The sequence below is a fragment of the Trichomycterus rosablanca genome, chromosome 16 (assembly GCF_030014385.1).
Source record: "Trichomycterus rosablanca isolate fTriRos1 chromosome 16, fTriRos1.hap1, whole genome shotgun sequence".
In the NCBI taxonomy this organism is placed as follows: Eukaryota; Metazoa; Chordata; class Actinopteri; order Siluriformes; family Trichomycteridae; genus Trichomycterus; species Trichomycterus rosablanca.
Genome location: NC_086003.1, coordinates 25,518,788 through 25,539,866, shown reverse-complemented (window position 1 = coordinate 25,539,866; position 21,079 = coordinate 25,518,788). Strand labels below are relative to the sequence as shown.

The window sequence follows — 21,079 nt, the reverse complement described above, 5'->3', positions numbered from 1 at the left end:
GCGCTGATGGAGTTTTTAAATACCGTGTCCACTCACTGTCCACTCTATTAGACACTCCTACCTAGTTGGTCCACCTTGTAGATGTAAAGTCAGAGACGATCGCTCATCTATTGCTGCTGTTTGAGTCGGTCATCTTCTAGACCAGGGGTCCTCAAACTTTTTAACTTAAGGGCCGGATTACTGTTCTTCAGTGTTTCGGGGGGCCGGACCGCAGATGAAATAGTAAACACACCCCAAAAAAAGCTATTTACTATGTATACTGGATGTATTGTCTGCTGTGTATAACTGTAGTATAATTTTACTTCATAATGATAATGCAGACATTTTATTTATTTTAATCATTTCCATTATCCCAACTCATACAGTGTTTCCCCAAAAATCAGTGTGAACTGTGACTCTGCTTTTGCCTGAAGAGACAGTAAGCATCAGGTTCCATATTTGTTACTGCCAGTCATAATAGGTAATAAGTGTTGATGAGTGAGTCTGAATCTAGTTGGAGATCTAAGGTGTTTAAACTTCGATAAAGTCTGCTCACAGATACAGTGGTACTTCGGTATATGTCCTTAATCCGTTCCAGATCCTTGGATTCATACCAAACAGGACGTATACCAAACGAATTCTTCCCATTAGAAATAAAGGGAAAATGATTAATCCGTTCCCATGAAAAAAAATCCTATTGTTATTGGCATATTATACGTTGATGGGGTTGTATAAAATAATGTATAAAACAGATAGTTCCGGTCCTGATTGGCTGAGCCGCGTTCGAAGCCGCTGTAAAATCACCGATATAAGCACACCTGTCACCACCTCACATCATTCCATATTAATACGCCACTGAAAAGAAAAAGTACAAACTTGGTTGAACACTATTTTAATTCATGTACTATACATGGAAATGATATTCACACAATCACGATACGCACAATCACTCCTCTCGCAGAACCCACCATGCTTGGAGCGCCACCCGTTGGATCGCTGCCGTATAATCTACGGAGACTCCAGGTGGCCGATTTTTTTTTTTTCTGTTATTTTTTTTCCGCTACAATACTGTAAGTTTAAACATGAACAGGGGCCAGACAACATGTATTGCTACTGTGGTTAAAGGGGCCGGTAAAATGAAAGCATCGGGCCGTATACGGCCCGCGGGCCGTAGTTTGATGACCCCTGTTCTAGACCTTCAGGAGTGGTCACAGGACACTGCCCACGGGGCGCTATTGGCTGGATATATTTGGTTGGTGGACTATTCTCAGTCCAGCAGTGACAGTGAGTTGTGCTGTGTCTGATCCACTCATACCAGCACAACACACACTAACACACCACCACCATGTCAGTGTCACTGCAGTGCTGAGAATGATCCACCACCCAAATAATACCTGCTCTGTGGTGGTCCTGTGGGGGTCCTGACCATTGAAGAACAGGGTGAAAGCAGGCTAAAAAGGTATGTAGAGAAACCGATTGATTATAGTCAGTAATTGTAAAACTACAAAGTGATTCTATACTAATGTCATCTTAGTGTTGCACCACTTAATGAATTCTGATAATTTTCTGCCATCTATTTTTGGCATCAGATCCTACAAGTACAAACAATCGGATAACAACCAATGGAGTTTCAAGGAGCAAGAAAAGTTATAGCTTCTCTCTAACTCCTCAACCTTTGTGAATCACCTTCGCAGTTTTCAACATTACTGTTGTGACCTTAATGCTTCAGCCACAGGACTCTAATTATAACCTCCAAATATCAAAATAAGAGGTTGTGATGTGTTTAATGGGGTATCCTAAATAAATGAGCTGTCCTAAATAAATGTCCTCTGTCCCAGAAAACGGCACCCCGATGATTACACACCCAGTGGCTCTCAGTGCCTTCCTTAAAAAACCCACAGTGCCACTTCATGCCTCTCCATTTCTTTTAGCTTATGTATGTATTAGACTGCATCTCAGATAGAAGATGTGGCCTTTCACCAAGTGGCCCACTGGGAGAGGAAAAGAGAGATAGCAGCGAGAAGATAGAGAGACTGAAGTGCAGTATTATGAGCTCCTTTTGCCGCCTAAGCTGGCGCTTGCACGTCTGGGGAATTGGCTTAACTGGCAGTGTTTTGCTATGGCCCAGGTTTAATGAGCCTGCTCCACACACCTCGCACCTCAGCCTGCTGCGATGATTCATAATGCGCTATGATGAACCCAGACGAGCGTGACACGGCAGGTGTGCGCCTGCTGTGTAAAAGCTGAGAAAACCCCCAAACTTATTGATTCAGTTAAGTATTAGTGCGCTGGCCTAAAAGAGACGTGGTCGAACATTTACATAAGCAATGCTGCTTAGCAACACAGTGGTTTTTACATGCCTTTTTGTGAAATGTCAGGCTTTTAAATGAGCTATTGACATCATTAATCCCAAATATTTGCTGGGCATTCACAGTTTGGTAGACAGACCCAATTAAGATGCCCACAACAAAGGGTGAGATTGGTCTTACCTAGTGAGTTAGCTTGTCAGCTTGTGTTGCCAAGATTTCTCTTCTAGCATTATGTTTAGTTATTTACTTTTTCAAAGTGCAGTGCATGTTTCTGATGTGTCACCCATATTTGTTTTGGATTCTAAAATTAAATTTTATATGATTCAGAGAAAACCCAAGTGAACACAAAATGATCATTTATTTAAGAACAAAAAATCAAACATCTCTTTAGTTACTCACTGATTGATTGGGCTAGAAAACTCCAGACTTAATCACTGCTTTTAGCATCCATAATTCCACCATTACAAAAAGACAGGGTATTTAGGGAAGAGTTGCATGGTGAAAACCACAGCTTACACATAGCAACATAAAGGCTCGTGTCACACCTACCACATCTTTATTGCCCTCAAGCGTTTTAAGACAGTTTTTAAGCGTTTTTTTTATGTTCTGTGGACTGATGACGCGATACGGCTCTGCGTGGGAACCCATCACTGACGTGATAAGAAGCTGCTGATGTCTGTGCACGTGTCGAAGGAGGTGCATGATGATCACCTCATCTACCTCATTTGTGCTCCTTGGCCAGAATGGAGGTAGCTCAAGTGGCAGCAGTGGCACACAATCATGTATTGGAAATGACTGGAGGAAAGAGAAGAAAAAAGAAGTAGGAACAAAATGAAGATTTTGGAGTGATTTGAACCCTTTTGAAAATGCAGAATCTTAAAAAGGGAGTTTGTGCTTGAAAGCTCTTCATTGTGGCTAAATTAATGCAATTCAGTGAAGAACGTGCTCACATTAATGTGATAGACGAATCCTCAAGGGTATTATAGGTGTTGCTTTTTCCCCAAATAATTTCATAGAAATCATAATATTCACTCATTCATTCATTGTTCATCTTATTCAGTGTTGCGGTGGAAATCATCTTATATAATTGAGTAAATCATATTAATTGATATTAATTAATCATTATGTTACAGCGGCACGGTGGCTCGGTGGGTAGCACTGTCACCTCACAGCAAGAAGGTCCTGGGTTTGATCCCCAGGTGGGGTGGTCTGGGTCCTTTCTGTGTGGAGTTTGCATGTTCTCCCCGTGTCTCCGTGGGTTTCCTCCTGGAGCTCCGGTTTCCTCCAACAGTCCAAAAACATGCAGTCAGGTTAATTGGAGACACTGAATTGCCCTATAGGTGAATGGGTGTGTGTATGTGTGTGTCTGCCCTGCGATAGACTGGTGTCTATCCCTGTCCAGGGTGTTACTGTGTGCTTTGCGCCCATTGAAAAGCTGGGATAGGCTCCATTACCCCACTGCGACCCTAATTGAATAAGCGGTTAAGAAAGTGAGTGAGTGAGTGATCATTATGTTTCGTGTTTTCTCATGTTCTTTTTTTCGTATTATTAAATTTTGAGGATCTGAATCATTGTGCGGCAAATATGCACAAATTCAAGAAAAGAAAGGAGATGGGGGGTGGGCTGTTGTCCAGTACATAGTACTCAATAAGTGTAAAAATGTGGGAAAATATACAACATATATGAAGGAACTTAAAAAGAAAGTAAATAATTCTTGACACTTTGCATTGTCCACCTTTATCATCTAGGGGGAGATTCTCTACACCTGGCCATGATTTTTAACAAACCAAACAGGGCATAAGGCAGCTAAATAAAGTCTCTTAGGAGTCTCTATGAATTTATGACCACTAGATCTGGGGTCAGACCACGGGTGGCTAAGAAATAACAGCAATTATACTAATTGGAGCTACCCAAATCATTCCTCAGAATAAAACAGTAGTTATTGCTCAAAAAAACAGTGTAACCGCTCAGGTGGTGCAGTGGTAAAACACACGCTGGAACCAGAGCTGGGATCTCAATACATCGTATTGAATCCTAGCTCTGCCTGCCGGCTAGGCTGAACGGCCACATGAACAACGATTGGCCTGTTGTTCAGATAGGGGTGGGATTAAGCCGGATAGGGTCTCTCTCATAACTAATGCAATTACGACCTCTGCTGGTTGATTGAGATGAGAAGAGTGCTGTCAGGGTGTGTCTCTCCGTACACAGTGCTGAGCTGCACTGCACTCTTCAAAGTGTAAGAGATAAGATGCATAAGGCCTGCTGCCCACGTGTCGGAGGGGGCGTGGGTTAGCTTCGTTCTCCTAAATCAGAGCAGGGATCGGCATTGGTGGAGAGGAAGCATGACACAATCGGGCAATTGGACGCGCTTAAAGGGAGAAAAAGGGGGAAATAGGCATTAAAAAAAAACAATGTACAGTAGTATGTGGTGTTTCTGTTCTTTACCTTCAGGTTTTAGGGTTTAGTTGTTTTTTTTCTTCTGCTAACATGTCAGTAGATAGATTGGCTCCACTACATGCCCCTGGAAGCACTGATTAAATGCACACTTATTTTCTTGTTAATAATTTAAATGCGGACATTTCTTTACTTGCATGCTGAAACAGTAACCAGTTAATGAACGATAATGAACTTTCTGATCCAAAACTGAGACCAGTCGGACCTGTTTAACGTTATGCTTCAGCTGTTTTGTAAATGTACCAGATACCAAGAAATAATTAGTACCGCCTAATACAGATGTAATATGTTCCAGTTGTTCAGAAGGGTTTCTGATGCATTTCTGGTCTTAATTTGTTTGTTTGTCGCTGTATTATCAGCATTTCCATGAGAAATCAACAATCGCACACCACTGATTAGTCACAGCAGGACGTTAGTGCCACAGTTACAATGGTGTTTAACAGGAGAAAACGTCCAGCAGTTGTTAACAACAGATTTTAGTCCGGCCGAAGCTCCTTACAGCTAAATATTAGCAATGTTAGTTCATTCTAAGCAATTGTGCATAGAAAAGGGAACAACAAAAGCTGTACTCATAATTTTGTGCATGCAGTGCAGCTGTACCACACAGGGGGCTTGATGTGGGCAACCAGTAGTGCTGGGTTACACCAGAAACCAGAAGTTTAACTTGGGACATGACTAAATATCACAGCTTAATGGTCAATATTGAAGCACCTGTTGTTTAGGGTGGATTTGTCTACATACACTGTGTGGCCAAAAGCATGTGGACACCCCTCATATTGATTTAATTTAGGTTTTTCTGTCTCATCCATTGCTAACGTAATAAAATGATAAAATGGAAATGAATTTTTTACATTGTGGCAACAGTTTGGTTAATTCCTTTTCTCTTCCGGTGTGATTATTCCTCTGAGCACAAAGTAAGCTCTATAAAGACATGGTTTGACAAGTTGTGTGCCCTACACAGAGCCCTGGTCCTAACCCAACTCAACACTTTTGGGATCAATTAATTAATCTTTTAATTGATCACACACACACACCCAAAGTCTTACAGAAAAGCTTCCCAGAAGAATGGATAATATTATATATAAATGACTAAGGAAAGACGGAGCAGTTTAATATAAATAAATGCCCGTGGTGGGCTGCACGGTGGCTCGGTGGGTAGCACTGTCGCCTCAGAGCAAGAAGGTCCTGGGTTTGATCCCTAGGTGGGGCGGTCCGGGTCCGGGTCCTCATGTGCAGAGTTTGCATGTTGTTCTCCCCATGTCTGCGTGGGTTTACTTCGGGAGCTCCGGTTTCCTCCCACAGTCCAAAAACATGCAGTCAGGTTAATTGGAGATACTGAATTGCCCTATAGGTGAATAGGTGTGTGTATGTGTGTCTTCGCTGCGATGGACTGGTGCCCCGTTCAGGGTGTTACTGCGCCCATTCAAAAGCTGGGATAGGCTCCAGCAAACCCCACCCCCACCGCCGTGACCGTAATTGGACAAACGGTTAAGAAAGTGAGTGTGAGTGAGTAAATGCCCATGGTTTTGGAATGGAATGTCAACCAAGCTTAGAGTCAGTTCCAACAGTTTTGTCTGCAGTGTGGTAGCAACATGGCAGATATCACATTGTAACCACTTCAGGAATTCCCAAAAGGAACAGGTGTCTAAAAAAGTTTAACTCCCTAAAGCTTAATTTCTAAAAAGAGAACTCAGCCGAGTGTTTTTTTAAGTGATAGTGCTGTAAATGATCTCTTTCTTATTCCACCTGCTGCTCATTAGTGTCAAAGCCTAAATGCTTTCATGGCTGTGCTAATCAGAGTTTTTATGAATAGGTGGAACTGTGAAATAAAAATCAGCTACTTCTCAGAAAAATTTAAGATTGCATTTAATTATAAATGCATTTTTGATATTGTTAGATAAAGCTGGTTTATTCTGTGATTTAGACTGTTTTTATGCAATTCTTGAAATGTGGATGCTAATATTGATCCAAATATTACAAAAAGAGCACTGATCCGTCTCAGTGAAGGTAATGAAATGATATTCTGTTGAGGAAAATAATTCTGCCAAAGCTGGTATATAAAACAAACAAATCTCACCCAGTGAGTACCAACAGACATGTTTTTATTCATTGTCAATCTTTGTTAAACCTTCTCTAGATATTTAATGCATTATAATTACTATTAAAGATCATTTAACAACCTATACAACTCAGATTCTCACACCACTTTACACCTGGCGTGTTTGCACCAATAATGTCAAGAACCCACTACAGACTTTATCACAGACTGGACTGAATACTGAAGAACTCCAATTTTTTACATTATTATTTTTTGCTAGTTATAACTTTTAGTTCAAGTTAATTTTGTGTGTGTATGATTTGTGTAAATCATATTTATTTAAATTTGACTCGACTTTATCACAAATTCAAAACTGGCATTTACTCTGAGCCTCCAACAATAAAACCTTTTTAAAACCAATAGGAAAAGACAAAAATCAATCCAAATTTAGCTGATGTTCTGAAAGTGCAGGTCTGTTTGCTTATTTTAGTTGGACTAGTTTCTGACAAAATGTCAAATTGACATGTGTGTCACAAAAACAAGTACCAGCCATCAAATGGTTTGGAATGCACACTGTAGTTTAGTATCACAGCTCACAAGTATCACTCATATAAGGTTTAGAGCAAAATGTAAAGGCTGCATCATTTGCACTTAATAATCTTGCTGTGTAACCATATCGATGAGTATAAAAACTCATTGATATGATATTAGTTCCACATTTACATTTCACAATCTCACTATATACTGTATATATACACCAATCAGCCATAACATTTAAACCACCTCCTTGTTTCTACACTTACTGTCTATTTTATCAGCTCCACTTACCATATAGAAGCACTTTGTAGTTCTACAATTACTGACTGTAGTCCATCTGTTTCTCTACATACCTCTTTAGTCTGCTTTCACCCTGTTCTTCAATGGTCAGGACCCCCACAGGACCCCCACAGGACCCCCACAGAGCAGGTATTATTTAGGTGGTGGATCATTCTCAGCACTGCAGTGACACTGACATGGTGGTGGTGTGTTAGTGTGTGTTGTGCTGGTGTGATTGGATCAGACACAGCAGCGCTGCTGGAGTTTTTAAACAACTCACTGTCACTGCTGGACTGAGAATAGTCCATCAACCAAAAACATCCAGCCAACAGCGGCCTGTGAGAAGCGTCCTGTGACCACTGATGAAGGTCTAGAAAATGAGCGACTCAAACAGCAGCAATAGATGAGCGATCGTCTCTGACTTTACATCTACAAGGTGAACCAACTAGGTGTTGGTGTGTCTAATAGAGTGAACAGTGAGTGGACACGGTATTTAAAACTCCAGCAGCGCTGCTGTGTCTGATCCACTCATACCAGCACTACACACACTAACACACCACCACCATGTCATTGTCACTGCAGTGCTGAGAATGACCCACCACCTAAATAATACCTGCTCTGTGGTGGTCCTGTGGGGGTCCTGACCATTGAAGAACAGGGTGAAAGCAGGCTAAAGAGGTATGTAGAGAAACAGATGGACTACAGTCAGTAATTGTAGAACTACAAAGTGCTTCTATATGGTAAGTGGAGCTGATAAATGGACAGTGAGTGTAGAAACAAGGAGGTGGTTTTAATGTTATGTCTGATCGGAGTAGTAACCAGGCCAAATTGTTTTTGTGATGACCCCCAAACTGGAAGCTATATGCTTTTATTAGAGCTTAGCTACATTATCATCACAGCTCCTATTTAAAATGTAAAAACACAAATATCAGCCATTCAACACGTCTTGTCTGATCCATTATATTTATAATAAGAGGAAAATGATGTATCCATTTATTTCTGGCTAAATCAGGTCTCACAATACAGGTGTTACAGATTATCTATTTATTTCTTCTCGTCTGGTCTAGATCTCTATGTAATACATGTTATAAAAGACAGGACATCATGGCTGCCATGTTTTAGCTGTTGCAGTAGAGAATTTTGACAGTAGAGGCGGCTCTGAAACTCTTTCTCTCTTTCTCTGCATGATCCTCACCATCTCTGGCTGTGTTCCCTCCTCCTGGATATTTTATCATTAGCAAGGGGAAGTGTTCCCGGGCTCCCGCCGAGCGTTTTTGATAGAGCGCGGACAACAAAGCTGGGAGGGGAGACAGCCGGCCAATTTCATCAGCACAGATGTTAACACAGTAGTATCTGTCTGGATGCACCGGGCAAACTGTGGCGCTGCCCGCGTCACTTTTCACGCCTGTTATCTCAGCGGCGAACAAGAAACCATCTACACACAAACCTTCCACATACGCCCACCCATCCACCCACTCAACGATTATTCCGTTTTGATCATTTTGTTAATGTGTACCTGTTTGTGGCCAAAAAATATAGAAGGGTTTATATCTAACAACAAAAAAAAATCACGTTTTTAAGGACATTCTTTTTAAAATACAAAATTGATTGATTACTCATTAATTAAGATAAGTATTAAGGAAGATAAGTATTAATGGGACATCTATAAAGTACATTTAGTCAAAAATTAAGGTCAAATGTTCAATAAATTGACCTGTCTGGATATAATCTTGCTGTGTAACCATATCAATAAGTATTAAAAACAGTGATATTAGTTCCACATTTACATTTTACAATCTCACTGCTAAAACACTTGAGGAGAAATGAATGCACACACACACACACACACACACAAATACAATAAGAATTTTATCAGCTCCACTTACCATATAGAAGCACTTTGTAGTTCTACAATTACTGAGTGTAGTCCATCTGTTTCTTTACATACTTTTAACCTGCTTTCATGCTGTTCTTCAATGGTCAGGACCCCCACAGGACCACCACAGAGCAGGTATTATTTAGGTGGTGGATCATTCTCAGCACTGCAGTGACACTGAAATGGTGGTGGTGTGTTAGTGTGTGTTGTGCTGGTATGAGTGGATCAGACACAGCAATGCTGATGGAGTTTTTAAACACCTCACTGTCACTGCTGGACTGAGAATAGTCCACCAACCAAAAAAATATCCAGCTAACAGTGCCCCGTGGGCAGTGTCCTGTGACCACTGATGAAGGTCTAGAAGATGACCAACTCAAACAGCAGCAATAGATGAGCGATCGTCTCTGACTTTACATCTACAAGGTGGACCAACTAGGTAGGAGTGTCTAATAGAGTAGACAGTGAGTGGACACGGTATTTAAAAACTCCAGCAGCGCTGCTGTGTCTGATCCACTCATACCAGCACAACACACACTAACACACTACCACCATGTCAGTGTCACTGCAGTGCTGAGAATGATCCACCACCCAAATAATACCTGCTCTGTGGTGGTCCTGTGGTGGTCCTGACCATTGAAGAACAGGGTGAAAGCAGGTTAAAAAAGTATTTAAAGAAACAGATGGACTACAGTCAGTAATTGTACAACAACAAAGTGCTTCTATATGGTAAGTGGAGCTGATAAAATGGACAGTGAGTGTAGAAACCAAAAGGTGGTAATAATGTCATGCCTTTTAGTATATACATATATATATATATATAATTTGATTTTCTCAGTTGTTTTCCTTTTAATTTATGGGATTAGCATTAACGTTACAAATTACCATGATAGAGCTGTAATTAAATGATGGTAAGAGATTGTGATATTTTTAAATATCCAGACAGACTTAGTGAGGTAAACAGAACTCAGCTTTATGTTGTGGTCACCTTGTGTATGGTATAAGCAGAACTAAGCAGGACGTATTTGACGTAAGAAAGACAACTTGAACAACAAAGTCATTTTACAATAAAGAAATGGGATATAATGTGATCAGGTAAACATATGGTGGTTTAATGTAGCAACTAGCTTCCTTACATTTTGCTGCATTTGCATGGCACCACATAACAGCTAGCATAAATCATGTAGCTACACACAAAGAAACAGACAATTTAGGTTTTTAGGAAATGATGTTTGTTGCAAACTGTGATTGTACCCTAGTTACACACAGAACTGTTCGGGCGTTATATCACGGAATTTTGCAAGTGGTTATTTTTTAACACCCACCTCACCACCTACCTCTTTCCATTTTGCTCATTTAATTAGCATATGCTATAGCCTCTGGAACAGTCCACACACCCAGGGGTGTCTGCTATTACTGGTGCTGGGCTAAGTCAAAACAGGAAGCTAAATTTATCATTGATTATATCAGCATAACTTAAAAGTTTTCATAACTCATGAGAGAATCTCATTAAACTATCTGGCTGTAGCATTAGCAATAAACATTTTAAATAATTATGAATATAGTCTCAGAGGTCATGGGTCATGTGATCGTTTTGGCTAGCTTTTTGGAGGTGTAAATTTACAGTTCATTCAATACATGTACAGCGTTTAGCAGATGCTTTTTATCCACAGTGACCTACAGTTGTGACCAAATACAGTTTAAGCAACTGTTGCTCAATGGCCCAACAGTGATAATGCGGTAGTAGTGGGGCTTGAACCAGTGACCTTCTGATTACTAGTCCAGTTCCTTAACCACTGAGCCACCATTGCCCTTTTAACCTTTTTCACTCAGGACTGCCAAATAAAAACCTCTCACTGTGACAGTGTTATTATTAATGTGATGGTTAGTTATAAACTAAATATGTGTTTGGATTTCAGTCTTCTTGGCTGGGACTAAGAAAACAATAGTATCTAACTGTAGTATAACTCATGTCTCAGCGTCAGGTCCTTAAATAATGTAAAATCACCGTTCTTGGGGACCCAGCCAATGTAACATAAGTTTTTAACATTTTATCCTACTGGCTAGCTTTAGGAGGTGAACATTTATAAATATAATTATCCTAAATATTTTCTTAAAAGCTCTTTAACATTGTAGATGCATGATTTTAGTAATTCACAAGGACATCTGAGAGAAAAAGTTTATATTTTGGACAAATCTGTGTGGTTTCCATCTATATTTGCTTAAAATTCTTAAATTAGAGCTCTGCCATCCGGCTGGGCTGGGCAGCCACATGAACAATGATTGTTCATGCTGTTGTTCAGGGTGAGATGAACCAGACCAGGGTTCTTCATAACTGGTGCAATTACCACCTCTGCTGGCTGATTGAAGGCGCCTGCGCAGAGTCGGGGAATAATGCTGATCAAGGTGTGTCTGTCCGTACACAAGGCTGATCCGCGTATGAACTCGCCTTGTGCAGGTGAAAAGATGCAGTCGGTACTGCACACGTGTCGGTGTGTCAGTTGTGAAGCTCCTCAGTCAGCAGTGGAGGATAGTATCGGTAGAGGTGAAGTGTAACGTAATCAGGGTAATTGGATACGACTAGATTAGGGGAGAAAATTGGGGGAAAAAATCTAAAATCTAAATCAGAAACTGTGAGCATGAGCATATTTTTGAGAGCACAGAAAGACAATCTGATAATCTATGGGTGGATTGAACAACTTTATTTAACATAAATGCATCATTTATTTTATATACATAGAAATACACAGATCAGCCATAACATTAAAACCACCTCCTTGTTTCAACACTCACTGTCCATTTTATCAGCTCCACTTACCATATAGAAGCACTTTGTAGTTCTACAATTACTGACTGTAGTCCATCTGTTTCTCTGCATGCTTTGTTAGCCCCCTTTCATGCTGTTCTTCAATGGTCAGGACCACTACAGAGCAGGTATTATTTAGGTGGTGGATCATTCTCAGCACTGCAGTGACACTGACATGGTGGTGGTGTGTTAGTGTGTGTTGTGCTGGTATGAGTAGATCAGACACAGCATCGCTGCTGGAGTTTTTAAACACCTCACTGTCACTGCTGGACTGAGAATAGTCCACCAACCAAATATATCCAGCTAACGGCGCCCCGTGGGCAGCGTCCTGTGACCACTGATGAAGGTCTAGAAGATGACCAACTCAAACAGCAGCAATAGATGAGCGATCGTCTCTGACTTTACATCTACAAGGTGGACCAACTAGGTAGTAGTGTCTTATAGAGTGGACAGTGAGTGGACACAGTATTTAAAAACTCCAGCAGCGCTGCTGTGTCTGATACACTCATACCAGCACAACACACACTAACACACCACCACCATGTCAGTGTCACTGCAGTGCTGAGAATGATCCACCACCGAAATAATACCTGCTCTGTAGTGGTCCTCTGGGGGAACTGATCATTGAAGAACAGGGTGAAAGCTAAAATGTATGCACAGAAACAGATGGACTACAGTCAGTAATTGTAGAACTACAAAGTGCTTTTATATGGTAAGTGGAGCTGATAAAATGGACAGTGAGTGTAGAAACAAGGAGGTGGTTTTAATGTTATGGCTGATCAGTGTATGTACAGTACAGTGATTTTTTCTGCATTTCAAAAGTACAGGAACTATAGTTAAGGGCCTTGTTTAGGGGCCCAGCAGTGGCTGCATGGCTGAGCCAGGATTTAACCCATCAATCCTCCAGTTGGTAACCCACAGTGCTACCCACTAATCTACCACTGTAACCTATGTAAAATCATTTAAAGTGGCATCATGACTTAATGGAATGGACTTTCATCTTCAACTTCATGTTCCATTTCATCCTGTTTTCAGTTCATTGTTTTGCTTTAATTGTTTAATTGCTGTTTTTGAATGAAGTTGAATTGTTGCTTTGGGTTAAACAGAACTTGTTTCCTGAGTGAAGTGAATGGCATTGTGTTTGAGTTAGATTTTTATTTCCATTTTGCTTCCCCGTATGTCATTTTTCTTTTCCTTTGTGTTGTGTTTTTTCATCCAGATGCCCACACCACCACCCCTATACCCACAACAGCCACCACCACCATGTACACCACTACATCTCTCCCAGGCATCACCCAAGGTACAGTATGACCTCCACCGCCCACCCGCTGCCAACCTGCGTTAGTGTGAGAGAAAGTGAAAGAGAGGACTGCCGCTAGCTAGTCAGTCCTGATAAGATTCTCGTGCTGATAATGAGTGGCTGCTGCTCCCATATGTGGCCAGGCCAGTTCTGGCTTTGCCACATTGCCAGCGCTGTGTGTCGGGGCCAAAAGCCGTCGAATTTCTCTCAAATTTTAGCACAGCTTGCTCCTTTAGCAGGTTAATCTTATCAGGATCTAAACCTGTCTGCTGCCAGGATTACAGTTTTCTTTGTGTTTCCTGAGGCTTGATAATAACGGTCATGCACGGCCACCACCAGCCTCTTTTCTTTCACTGAGAGGTTTATAATGCCATTTTTTACAATGTAATTTTGATTAAGCTCTTGTGTAATTTGTAAATAAGCACAGTTTTAGTCATAGTTTTATTTTATTACTTTTATTTATTGTATTCTTCCCCTATTTTTTTTTTTTTTAATAGGACAGTTATTTGTCCCGCTCTGAAACAAATGAATGCAACTTTAAAACAATTACTATTACATACTTTAGCTTGAGTTGATTTATATTTATAATGCATACATCTTAACATTAAGGGTGAATAGTGTGATTATAAATATTATTACTTAGTTATAACCTTAGTTTTTAAAGAAATCATTTGCAATCAGAAATATTCAACCCTCCAAAGAAAATAAGGATTTATATATTATTTATACCCAGGTGGCGCAGCAGGATATTCCACTTGCACAACAGCATCGAGTTTCTAAACTCCTCGGTTCGAAACTCGGTGTTGCCACCGGTCGGCTGGGCGCCATCTAGTGGGCATAATTGGCAGTGCCTACAGCAGATACTAATTGGCCACCGTATCTGCAGGGTGGGGACCGGACTATGTGTGGGTGGGTGTGACTTCATACGCTGTATAAGGACCCTGATTGGCAGAAGAGACGACTGTGCAGAATGCAGGGGCGAGAACAGGAGGACTGTGCACGTGTCGGAAGAGGCGTGTACAGCGACGTGCTCTCCTTGAATGCAATCTGGTATCTCTCAGCAGCAGAAGACAAAATTGAGAGCATTAAATCCGGAGGAAAATGGGGAGAAAATGCATTAAAAATAAATAATTAAGCCGCTCAGGTGGCACAGCGGTAAAAAGACACGCTGCAACCAGGGCTGGATTCTAAGTACGTGGTATCAAATCCAGCTCTGCTTCACCGGTTCGAAGCTGAGTGGCTGTATGGGCAACGATTGGCCGGTTGCTCAGTTGGGGGGGTGGGACAAAGAACCGGATGTGGGTCTCTCTCTGTCAGAATGCGATTACGACCTCTGCCGGCTGATTAGAGGCACCTGCACAAGAGATGAGGAAGGGTGCCCTTAGGGTGTGTCTCTCCACATGCAACGCTAGGTGGCACCAGACTCATCAATGTGTGGGTGGCAAAAATGCATCCGGCTGCTGCTTATGTTTCGGAGGGGATATGGGCTAGCTTCGATCTCCTCGGTCAGGGCGGGGTTCGGCATAGACAGAGAGGAAGCACGATGCAAATTGAACAATTGGATGCGCTAAAGGGGGAGAAAAAGGGGAATTATTATTTTTATTTTTTTAAATAAATAAATAAATAAAAAATAAATAATTAAATAAATCATTATTTATAAGATTTTGCTTTAAATTAAGTCTTTATGAGTTAAATGATACAGCAAATAAATAAGGAAAATGAATAATGTGGTATTTTAGATTAGCAGGATATTTCTGTAATACAGCCATGTCACAATTATTCAACCCAGAGATAATATTGCTGATCTCATAACCTACAGCTACTCTGTAGGACATAAAGTTGGGTTACTACATGATAAAACCATTAGGAGCTCAATTTTGACCCTTAATTTGCTTCAGCTGCGATGTGATATATAAACAACTCCCAGAGATCCAAGTGTTCAAGGTTTGCATGGTAAAAACTAAGGAACTAGGAGCTTAGAGAGAAGATCATTTCATTGCATTAACTATCTTGAACATTCCTAGAGACCATTAGACGTATGGTCCCAAAGCATAGCAAGCCATCAAACCTCAGTGAGCTGAAAGCTTTTCCACGAGAAGATATGTAGCATATAGAATAAAGATTTATTTTACCCAGCATCATTTCAGACTTACTAAAATCCATTAAATATATAGACCAATCTACTGTACATACGTGTTCAGTTAAAGTTAAGCTATACAGTATATTTTCTGTGCAAACTGTGTTCAGGTTTTAACTGGAACATTATCATGCACTAACTTCCAATATGTTACAACAACTGTGCGTGCAAACATTAGCAGGCTGTGTGCTTGTGAATAGGTTTCAAAACACCACTAAATAAAATGCAAGCATGAAGCGCAATATAAAAAAAAGTAGATCAGTTTTCCCAGGGTAACGGTTCCTAATGGTACAGACTGACAACCTCAGCCTGCATGACGCTATCATTTAATACCTACTGTATTTAATTTAAGTGTAGTGTGATAGGAGAAATGGGCTTACAGTTAAGGGTATGAGACACAGGAGGCCTGATATGCCTTTATGATGCACTAGGTAAGCCCTAACATTTACGATCTCTGTGTGTCCCCTAATATAACCTTCAAAGAGGTTTTAATAATGTTAGTTAGGGTGTCATATAGTTTCCCCTTAAAGAGCATCAATTAGTTTTCTGATCATTTTGGATTCCCCAAAACACAGTGCATTAACATGGAGCTACCTTTTTTGCAGATATCCAGTCGTCTGGAGTGTTTTTTGGGAAAATTAGTGCCCATACAGACAAAAACAGTGTTTGTGAGGTCAGGCACTGATGTTGTTTTTTATACTTGTTTGCAGTGACTGAAACACCTAAATGCAATAATAAGGGGGCATGTTCAAATACTTTTGGCCATATAGAATAGAACGCCTTTATTTGTCATATATACATATACGGATGTACAGTACAACGAAATTCTTTCTTCACATATCCTAGCTTGTTTGGAAGGGTCAGAGCGCAGGGTCAGCCAATGTACGGCACCCCTGAAGCAGAGAGGGTTAAGGGCCTTGCTCAGGGGCCCAACAGTGGCTGCAAGGCAAAGCCAGGAGTCAAACTCTCAACCTTTCAGTTGATAGCCCAATATAGTGCATACTCGCTGATCTGCCTCATTTAATCTCAGAGAAAAACTGTACATCTGATTTGTTGCTGAACTAGTCCTTTTAACCACACTTAAGAGCTGTATCAATTACATGCAGTTTCAAAGCTTCATTTAGTTAGAAACATGACCTTGGAAGGGATATTTTTTTAATGGATTGTTATTTGCTCAGTTGAACACTCAAGTTCATTAAGCTGCTTCTTCTCCAATAAAAAAGACAAACAGGTGGTATTAGTGTGTGTACTCAGAACTCAATATAATTGGACAAAGCCATAGACTGGATGAAAACTCTCCATACCGCTTTATTACTTTTAGTTTTTACAATTAGCAAAGCTCTGTCGAGCACTAATGGTCTAACTTTAGTCAATCTGCCCGAGTTTCAGTATCATGGAACTATGTGGTCTGTCTGTCTGTCTGTTCTGGAGTCACTGAGTAATATGGATGGTCCTGTGAATCTGCTCTGCCGCCGTCATTAGCCTCTCGGCTCGTCCGCTCTGGTTTTCTGAAGAATACGGCGAGCTAATAATGCTTTCGATAATAGAAAGCAAATTTAATGTTGCTGCTGGCTCCAAACTCTAAAATAGCCACTGACGTGATTTGCTGCCTATAACAATTATGGTTTTGAAAGCGAGCAAGTTAGATCATTTTGCTCTCCATTTTCAGGCTTCCTCGGGGCAGTTCTTTATATTACACAGTACACAGCAGCTCTGTACGGCGGAGGCGAGGGGCGCACATTTCTGTGTGTTTTTTGAGCTGGAGCTGAACAGCCCTCAGCTAAAAGTGCAATCAAAGAGTCGGTTTGACTTGTGTGAATGATTTGAGCCAATCTGTAAAAATGGTAAAATGAATCAGACTTGATTAAGCTGCATGATTGCACTTAATGAAAGCAGCAGTGACGCATGCTGATTAGACACACCCTTTCTTCAGCATTAGCACTCTTCTCTTCTTAGCACCAATCTCGCCAACATTGCTATTTACATAATGTATTACTTTAATCCAGGTTAATTCTATATATTAACAGCCTTAAGCCTTAAGAATCTTAGATTATTCAGTAATGATTGGGGCACGATATTTAATGTGAAAGCTTCTCATCTAATGTAAAGGTTTGATATAAAATAACTCCTCAGTTTTTTGGTTATTTCATATCGGAGAGATTTTAACTGCCAGGGGGAAAGTTTTCATATTCTGGGACTCCTGCAGAACAGGGGTCATGGGTTTGAGCCGCAATTTTCAAATCCATGCAGCATAAGTGAAAAGAATGGTATTCCTGCTTCATCAATTATGTAAAGCTTGCCAGTCTTGGGCATCTGCCCAGTGATATTGCATGGCTGCAACTGAAGGAGATGTCTGAGAGAAATCATGTTCTAGCCCTTACCTTTTCCCCGGGTTGGTGAGTGTTATGTGTTAGAGAAGACTCAGGTATTAGGTGGGAACTGGCAGCATCTAAATTGAGTAGAAATGGAGGGAAGAGGAACCCTAAAACGAGATTAAAATCAAAGCATCAGCTGGCCAGATTCTCAGAGCCACAACAGATCAATGTTAAGTCTTGGTAGCGCAGCTACATGCTAACAGATAAAGCTGAGGCTTTGTAGCTTTTTAAGCATTTCTTTTGTCAGGTAAGTCCAGCTATAAGATTAGATTTATACGCCCACTTAGCTTAATACTGACTGACATATCTGGAGGTTTACTGTAGCTGTTTGTTTTGTTGTGTGTGTGTGTGTGTGTGTGTGTGTGTTAAAGCCGGAGGTATAGTCCCAGTATGATCATTACTCCCTACAGAATGATTCAAATACTCGTACAGTGTAGGCTACGCTGCTGGTTTGTGACACTTTCCACACTGATAACAGCACATATCCATAAGGCTCCTATTAGAGGCTCTATTCACCCTTTTAGCTCTAAGTGAATCCTATTATACTTGTGTATTTTACTAGCACGAGCTGGCCACCGCACGGCCATAAAGCTCTTATTTCTTTTATCCGTTCAGGGGATGCGTATAGATCAGCAACAGCAAATGAATTTATCAGTCCAGCGAGGTGGAGGCCACTTCGAGATTTAATACATTTTTGATAAACTGGCTATGAGAGAAATGGAATGGGCTATACTGCACTTTTAAAAAATCTATTAAAGCCCTAACAGAAGGCTAAAGTGCTCTGCAGCTTCAGGAGGTGACATTTAGAGATGACTAAATTGCCATTTAGACCAAAAAATAAATGGCTACATGGAGAGGCTTTGCCGGGCTCCATACGTAACGGAGGCCAATGTCATTTATTGCTATTTGTGTTGCCAATTTTCCTCCTTGCTAAACACAGCTCAGAAATAAATGTTTATTGATTTTTTTGGGGTGTTTTTAAGCATTTGCAAATTTGATTCAAGCATACTCTCACTATTGTGACTTTCTTTTTTCTTTCATGTCATTTCTTACTGTTTTTCTAATAATTTTGAGTCGGAGTAAAGACTGCAGTAAAAAATCGTCCAGAGACTGAAGTTCTCTCCTTCATCCCAGTTCATCTCTCACTGTCTTTGTTCTCTCTCACAAGTACAGTGGCTGACTGATGACCTTGGCAATTGCGCTGCCAGATAAGAAGACAAGTGTATTCCTAAACTGACTTCTAAAAAAGCAATTTGCCGGATGGCTAGAGTGCACTGCGGAAAAAAGAAAAACAATAATGTAAAAAAACCAATGAAAATGCACAACAGTAAGTCCATTAATAAAAGCCATCGTCATTAAAAAATAAAAAAACAACACACACACACACACACACTCAAATTAAATCTCTGTGTCACTGTTTTTAATTGATGCAAGGCCATAAGCAAATTTGGCAAACAATTCATTTCAGCCTTCAACAAAAAATGAATAGTGGGGAGACCCGTTTAATGGCATAAACACCATCTGCTAAACTGATTTTGAAGTCGAACAGATGAATTACTCTGCACAAGCGCTTGCTAGTAAAATACGAGTGCATTTCTCTAGCCGTTTGATTTCTGCAGTAGATCGCCGACAAAGAAAAATGGTTCATTGGCAAAAGAAGAGGCTAATTCACTAAAGGTCAATTGCATTACCAGTGAGAAAACAGCGACTGCAGCGCTGTGATACACAACGTACAGAGACCATCCCCAGAAATTTATTGCACTTAGCAACATGCAAACACAGGAACGCTGCCAATACGTCTTTTTTATATAGAGCTATATTGTTATGGGAGCCATGATTGCATGCCATGATGGCTAAGCTGAGATGAGAGTCATAAAGGTGACCTGCTGGTAATCAGCACACCAAGTGTGAATCTGCCAGCATATTCAGAGAAATTCACTTAAAAGAGAGACTCAGCTAAATTCTGCTGTCCACAGTGCTCGACAAAGCCTCCTTTCATTTACGTTCAGGGGGAGTAAATACTGTTCTACTGTACAGATCTGCTGTCAACGTGTAGAGAAAAAAACGTTTTCATATAGCTTATTACCATAGCATCCATGTTTAATTTGACATAATATGCTTGATTAGTGTTGCTATAGTGTAGTTTTGTTTTCATCTTTATTCCGAGTTGATTTTGTGGCCATGGAATTTTCCCATGACCTTTTTATAATTACCAATGCATGCCTGTTCATCAGTCTTACAATGGCACAATAATAATGCCTGTGTAGGAAATAGGAAGCTATTTGGTATATAATTAACTTTGTGCTTGTGGGGCCTTAAATAATTTTTGTAGTATGCAAATTAAAGCTGAAGTGCCAAGTGTAGCCCCGTACCTGCATCCAAGTGCATGATGCTTAACCAAGGTAGAACAATACTGTAGCTAAAAAGCCACTTACACAAAGATACAGTGAAGAAATATATGAGGTGGCCAAAATAACAGACTAATAAATGACACAAGAACTTATGAAACCCGCAACAGAGAAAGTGGATAGACAAAGAGGATAGAGTAAAAATGAACAACAAGCTGCTTCTGGCGACAACCAAGTGCTCCGAAAAAAGGATAGAGAGGAAACCCCAAGCCAGCTAAACTGGCAGCAGTAACTTAGCAGGCACCCTACTCCAACAACTGCTGCATCATGGGTCCATGGGTGGGGTCTGCTCTGGAAAAGGGAGTTCATGCGTCTTCTAGAGCAGCGACACAATTTGTCCATGATTTTTTACACGACCCAGGCAACACAATGCATCTTACTCTTTCTATACAAGATGTAACATAAAGCCTCCACAAGGGGGCGTTCATGTACAAGTATTAAATTATTAATATTTTTCTCTGCGACCCATTTTTTTAGGGTTTGAAAAACCCTGCCCTTGGGCATTTTGCTCTTCCAGATGAATTCCCTAGTGACACACAAAAAGTGCTGCTGAGGTGAGTTCTCAGAAAGAGATAAAAGTGTGT

The 21,079-nt window shown here is 40.6% G+C and overlaps 1 protein-coding gene across 5 annotated transcripts in view; it reads left to right on the top strand.

Moving 5' to 3' along the window:
* cadm1a (cell adhesion molecule 1a) overlaps positions 1 to 21,079 on the top strand; it is a 457,331-nt gene that overhangs the window by 395,085 nt on the left and 41,167 nt on the right. For 4 of the 5 annotated variants that reach the window (XM_063011201.1, XM_063011203.1, XM_063011202.1 and 1 more), the window contains one exon: positions 13,495 to 13,575. The exons of the other annotated variant lie outside the window; for it this stretch is intronic. In XM_063011201.1, the coding sequence (XP_062867271.1) occupies positions 13,495 to 13,575 (81 nt within the window). The remainder of the gene's footprint in view (positions 1 to 13,494; positions 13,576 to 21,079) is intronic. 5 annotated transcript variants of the gene reach the window in all.